This window comes from Panicum virgatum, chromosome 9K, assembly GCF_016808335.1.
Source record: "Panicum virgatum strain AP13 chromosome 9K, P.virgatum_v5, whole genome shotgun sequence".
Taxonomy (NCBI): Eukaryota; Viridiplantae; Streptophyta; class Magnoliopsida; order Poales; family Poaceae; genus Panicum; species Panicum virgatum.
The window spans coordinates 63,866,171-63,872,351 of NC_053144.1; the positions used below are offsets into that span (position 1 = coordinate 63,866,171).

A 6,181-nucleotide genomic window follows, 5' to 3' on the forward strand; every position below is an offset into this window, starting at 1 on the left:
ACCACCCCACGAACCCATTCCGGCCCTCAATCGAACCTCGGGAAGACCGGAGCACAGAGCTCCGCGGCGCGCCCCGGCGACCACGCCGGCCACGCGACCACGCCGGCCACGGCGGCGCGCGCGTGTTCCGACCGCCCCGGCCACGAAACAACGCGGAAAGCAGCACGCACACCTTCTACGACACCTAACCAACTTCCAAGACTGCCCAAACAAGACCCAAAACCTCGGGAACCTAGAGCTCACCACCGGCGACCTAGTTTCTCTGCTCGATGGTGGCCAGAGGAAGAAGACGATGGCGAGCTAGCGGTTGTGGTCGATGGAAGGGCTATAAACTCTTTGAATCAGTCGAGATAGGGCTGCTGGTGATGTGTGTGCGGGGAATCGAACCAAGAACGCGTGAGGGCGACGAAAACGGCGAGGAACAGAGAGCTTGGTTTGGGGGAAAAAGATGGCGGGAGGATGGCGATGAACTGCATCCAAGCAGTATATATTTGAAATTTTCACCGTGATCCATTTGCCACCTCCAGCCTGCTTGTTGCCACGCTCATCTCGTTCATGAACGCCACGTAGAAGCTTTGAATTTTTACCGCCTCCTTGATCGAGCGGTGCTCGGTGGAACAGATAAGGATGAATGGAACTGTAGCAGTCTGAAATAGGCTGAAACTGAACGAAATACCTATATTTAGACCCCTTTTTGTCCAAATTCCACTGCTAAACTTTGAAATATTCCAAAATAAAAGTTGTATATCTACCATTTGGCTACACATTTGCTTTAAGGAACCTCCTCTAATTTTTCCTCTAAGATAGTCAAAATCATTCAGCAAACTTATTCCATTTACCAGTTTTTGCATTCAAATTTAAATGACTTTCTGCCATTTTACATATATAAAAATAGTACCACTGTGAAGCCTGGACATCCAAATTTCCATTTTGGCGCATATTACACAAGTTGCTACATCGAATATCATTTTATTCGTCTCCAAACTCAGTCATTTGTCACTGTTTTCAGACTTGGCAAAAATCTTTTGTTCCTGCTGATTTCTTGCTTTCTTGTAACTTGGAAGCTTTCAAACATCATCAAGTCACTGTTCCAAGTCTTCCAACTTAGTTCCATTACGGTCTTGTTTGTTTCCACGGACTTTTTTTATGTCCCTGTCACATCAAAAGGAATCTTGCTGTTTTGAAGTATTAAATAAAATCAGTTTGTAAATTTTTTATTACAGCTGAGTGCTAATTCGCGAGACGAATCTAATGAACCTAATTAATCCATAATTTGCTATAGTGATGCTACAATAACCATTTGCTAATTATGGATTAATATACCTCATTAGATTCGTCTCGCAATTTAGCCCCAGAGTTCTGAAGTTAGTTTTATAATTAACTTTTATTTAATACTTCTAAATACTAAGATTCTCTTTGATATGACATAGACTAAAGTTTAGTCCCTCCAACCAAACAACCTCTACAACACTCATACCTTGCACTACCTTTTCCATATTGACCAAATGTTGACTTAGTCCACAAAATTGCAAATTAGGATCACTTAGAGTTTGATCCCTCTCATTAACAAGGGTGAGTTGTTACAGTATTCTTGTCTAGAAATTTGTGTTTTCTTACCTCTTTGAGTTGGAAATAGTATAATAATGTTTATAGTGTCCAGGAGCAAATTGTTACATTCCAAGAGTGTGTTGAGGCCAAGCCAGTCTTTTTTAGTGGTACGTGGCAAAAGCCACCTTTGAGCAGTGTCCTAGAACAAATTTTGCCCTTATATTAAGGAGCGTGCCTAGCTCCACGCCAGTTGAGGTATGCGATGAGACCTCGGCTATAATCAAAGCGTTTTTTTTCTTGATGTGACACTTTATTTTATATTTATGTTATATATAGCAGTCTACAATATGCACTAAGTCTAACGGTTAAGCTCAAGTAGCGTTGTACCATGGCTCTATTATAAATATTGTCCACATGTTATATGATCATTAAAAATACAATTCCAATACTGTGTCAGGGAAACTTTTAGGCTTTTATTATATGATGTTTAGAGTCTTTTATTTTTTCTGAGCACTTTTTAAGAGAGAATTCCCATAAAATCTAAATAAACATCCAAATCAATCATGCATTATGCCCTATCTAAAATGCACAAGTCTTATATATTACTTAATACTTAAGTTTGACAACGGATCGAGAACCCTTCTCAAACAATCATGTTTAAAGGTATCAGTTGCCACTGTAATTCGTTAAAGCCCAAATTTCTCCCAACCAAACGGCACCTTAGTTCCATTCAAAAGACGTCGCTTGCGATTGTCGCCTGCAAATGTGACAATCCTCAGATTTGCAGGAACAGATCGCTATATTGTACCAGATCATTTTGGCAACCTGCGCTGTGCACCAAAGCTCGATTTATGCTTTGTAGGCAATTAGTGCACACCATCATTATACATACTTCCTCCATTCTAAAATGTAGGTCATTCTAGGATTTTTTCCAACAGATTATAGAGATGGAGAAAATACTATTTTACCTCTAATTATTAAGTATTGAAACTCTATTTGGGTAACTAAATATGTGCTAATTAAAGTAGCATGTTTTTTCCTATGCACTTCCCTCTACATGGCTACATGCACGTCTTTCTATTGAGAAATACCTGAAAATGATGCACAATTAAGATGGTTTGATCCACCCTCAATCTAAAATGTCTTACATTTGAATATAAAATTTAAACTCTAGAATGCTCTACATTTAGAGAAAATAAAAAGACTAAATGAAATGATTGCTGCGTTATAGCACCCAAGACAGCACCAAGCATCGGAACAGAACCTCGGGCCAACATTGTAACCATCGTGGGGAAAAGAACTTTCATAAATTGGTACCAGTCATGACAATTGACAAAGAAAAGGTGAACCAGAATATATGTATGACAACCGCCTAAGGTTGTTAACCCGAGTGGTACGAAGCAACCGGCGGCACTCCACAGGTGGAGGGTTCGAACCCCCACCGGGACAAATTTCTCCGCCAGTGGGAAAAAACCCTCGTTGTGCTTCTGATAGCTTGAGCTGTATAATCAGCCTAGCCCGGCCTGGCGTCACGGTTTCCCGGCCCAGTGGGTAACGACCCCGGCCCGAGTAACGGTTCCAAGAAATGGCACCAAACCCAAGGTCAAAAAGAGCCGGAGTTCGGGGGATTTCTCGACCTACATTAGAAGACCTCCTTCTTATAAGAATGCTCGGGGGGCGACTAGCCCCTCGCAGGTCGAGTTTTTTTTTTGTATGACAACGCCAAAACCAGTTCGTCAATCCAATCCAACTAATCTTTACAGAGTTCAACTAGATTAAGCTTCTACCCATCCATAATCATGTCTTAAAGATTATTTGTGTGGAGCAGGAAACCCCAATACCGAGCTGATCCAGTATCATGTCTTGCTCGTATTTATTTTTCGGAAACATCGAACCTGTTGGACAACAGGTCAGATTGCTGCTGACTGCATCGCAGGGTTCGCATGGATCTTTATCTTGCAAAAGAATTGTCTCCAAACTAGAAGCATAGTCCATGACACCTCTAATAAACTTCATATGTTTCTTGATTGCCATGAAACCCACAAATTCAAGCCTTTCTAATTGCAGATGCCCGGAACTTTTGAACTTATTACGTTTCTGCCAAGGATTAGTTCTTTTAGAGAATACTCTCCTGTTTTCTTCAGTGTCCACGTCACACATGTGATTCCACACCTGAGTTCAAAATGCCACAAGTGATTGTTAGTATCATCTTTCTTTGGTTCAATTTCCATCTAGAAGTACATGGGCATGATGGAAATAAAGAGTGCAAAACCCTAAACAAAGAGCGTAAAAGAGCATGGAAACAAGTACCTCAATTCCAAATGTCTTTAGAGAAGGGGCCTTTTCAATAAGAGCAATTGTCCATAGAAGGCCAAATTTGACATTGATACCATGTATAAACATCTTGGTTAACTTGTTGAATGAAGTACAAAGCTTCTTTCCTTCAGGTAGCATCCATATCTGGTGAGAAGAATGTTACAAATATGCCCAAGTGGATCAGAACATATGGCATTCTAGTTATGCTTATTTAGCCTATTGTTTTTCACAATCAATAAAATGACAATTACAAGAACAGTTAATGTTCTAGGTTATACTAAATAAATTGTGCAAGTTTAAAAATTAATATCACTTAGCATGTCCCAGTAAGTCCTATTTCCAATTTGGTACAGGAGCAAAATAGCCGGGGGAAAAACCCTACAATAATTCTTCTGTGAACACTCTTACCTTCTCTCCATAGAAATCCAAAGTAAGAACCTTTATACTCGTGGAGCCATGTAAAAGCTCACTTAAACTGAGTCCAGATTGATATTTTGCCGCACAACAAACAAGACTCAGATCCTCAAGGCAAGGAACATAGCCAAAATATAAGGGGGTACCAATAGAGCTCCAAGATTCACAACATAACACAGATAGTTTTGGAAGGCATAAAAACTCAATCTTCTCAAAGCAACAGGACGCAAGTCTTAGATAAGAGATTTTTGAGTTTGGCATGTCAATCTTCAGTACGGATAGATACCCGGTATCACAACTGTTCAACTCCAGATGTTGTAGTTGCTCACAGCTATTTAGGATTTGGTGCATTTTGAACTCGCTAAATCTAGCGCTGTACAGAACAAGCTTTGTTGTACACTGAAAGAGATTGTGCATAGCATCAAAAAAACAGACCAGATTGTTAGCATGCCGCATCATATCCGCCCTATCATAATTTTGACTAGTAGTTGGCAAGGCAAGCTCCACACTTTTCACGTTACTGTTATCAATAGCTTCGCAAACTAACTCACCAATGTCATACAAGTAATTGGCAGACAGGCAGAGGTCGAGGCTTGCTGTTTTCATAACCCTTTCACTCCCTGGGGTAGCCAGACATATCCTCGCTGCTTTGGTCATAGCTGCCATTGCTTCATCTACCACTTTATTATTAGTCAAAGTGTTGTTGGAGTGGATAAAGTCCCAAATACTTAAGTCGATGTGAGGCAGTAAGGAAGGAAGGTGCCTCCATCGAGTTGATGAAAAGCTGGCCCTTATAGATGACATAATGTTTGTTTTCCCCAAGATATGAAGTAAAATATCATCAGGCAATTTGCTGAACCTATCATCATCGTCCACCTTCAAGAAACAAAAGAAAGAAGACATCCCTATATTAGGAATAGCTAGATCCGAGTTTGTGTTTCTATGTGATATGATTTCAGAACAGTGAATAAGATGGTACAATGATTGCTATATCATAGTTACATTCAGCAACTACAGAAACTTAATGGTGAAGATTATGACAGTCAGTTTTTAATAAAAGCTATTTCATAGAAGAGTAAGAAATCACGCAAGAGAGGCAAAAAGGAAGTGGAAAGAAAAAGAAAAAATGAAAGCTTACGTGGTTTTGGACGTTATTTGACCCCATGAATTATCTACGGAGCTTCTACACGTCTGAAGCTTGCAAAGGGCCTTCGTACAAAGCTGAAGCTATGAGGCAAAGGGCCCTCGATCTCTGTATATGAGGTCTACCCGACCTCCACCGAAACTGAAACAGACCCTGATCCGACTATATCTCCGGATCCATGAAGATATATGGCACACAAAATCCTTGAAGAACCATCCAATCCAATTATATTATCTTAAAGAAAGTGCCAAATCGTTGCGATCCTCTATTTCCCGTTAGAGAGGTAAAGATCTAGGCCAACTACAGTTTACTATTACTTCAGATTTGGACCGAAAACGGGTCCTGAAAAATCAACAGCCGATGCGCCATGAAACAAAATGAATCGAAAGTGAAAGGAAAAATATGGGGAATAGGACGGAGAGCTTCGTACCGTCTGTGTCGGCTAGGGCATCCGGCTAGGGGCGGCAGCCATCTCGTCTGCTGGGGAAGTCGGGGAAATTAATGTCGCCGTTTCGAGCCCTTTTCTGTATTGGGCTTGGCCAAAATTAATACATGCGGCACGTCGTATTGGGCTTGGCCAAAATTTGGGCCATATCTAGGCCCGCTAGATGAGATACTTGGACGTATAGTTTTTTTTACGACAATGCTTGAGCACAGACGTCCGCCGATACGGACGCTCAGCCCTCTGACTCTCTACAGTGGGTTCACCAAACCGGTCCGACCCGATTTCGGTTTGGTCCGGTACCAAACCGGCCCAAA

General features: G+C 41.2%; 1 protein-coding gene across 10 annotated transcripts; it reads right to left on the bottom strand.

Moving 5' to 3' along the window:
* Nucleotides 1-228: 228 nt before the first annotated feature.
* On the bottom strand, nt 229-5,937 carry LOC120646942 (putative F-box/LRR-repeat protein At5g02930). Of its 10 annotated transcripts, XM_039923491.1 has the most exons (7): nt 5,853-5,937; nt 5,417-5,764; nt 4,830-5,154; nt 4,273-4,677; nt 3,859-4,008; nt 3,582-3,720; nt 366-841 (listed from the first exon to the last, which is right to left on the bottom strand). In XM_039923491.1, exons 3-7 carry the CDS (start codon nt 4,836-4,838, stop codon nt 501-503), a joined length of 1,044 nt encoding a protein of 347 aa, XP_039779425.1. In that variant the 5' UTR covers nt 4,839-5,154; nt 5,417-5,764; nt 5,853-5,937; the 3' UTR covers nt 366-500. The 10 variants fall into 10 exon arrangements, 6 of the variants coding, with proteins under 6 accessions (XP_039779427.1, XP_039779425.1, XP_039779423.1 ...); XM_039923488.1 differs by having other exon boundaries at nt 486-841; nt 4,273-5,154; XR_005664641.1 differs by having other exon boundaries at nt 665-841; nt 3,939-4,008; nt 4,273-5,154.
* Nucleotides 5,938-6,181: the final 244 nt, after the last annotated feature.

Bases quoted from the DNA above. Each gene is read 5' to 3' on its own strand.
- LOC120646942 (XM_039923488.1), bottom strand. From the start codon at position 5,443: ATGGGGTCAAATAACGTCCAAAACCAC. The intron at 4,009-4,272 runs GTAAGAGTGTTC...TCTTCTCACCAG, and splicing joins TGGATTTCTATGGAGAGAAG to ATATGGATGCTACCTGAAGG. The intron at 842-3,581 runs TGGCAATCAAGA...GAATGCAAAAAC, and splicing joins GCTTGAATTTGTGGGTTTCA to TGGTAAATGGAATAAGTTTG.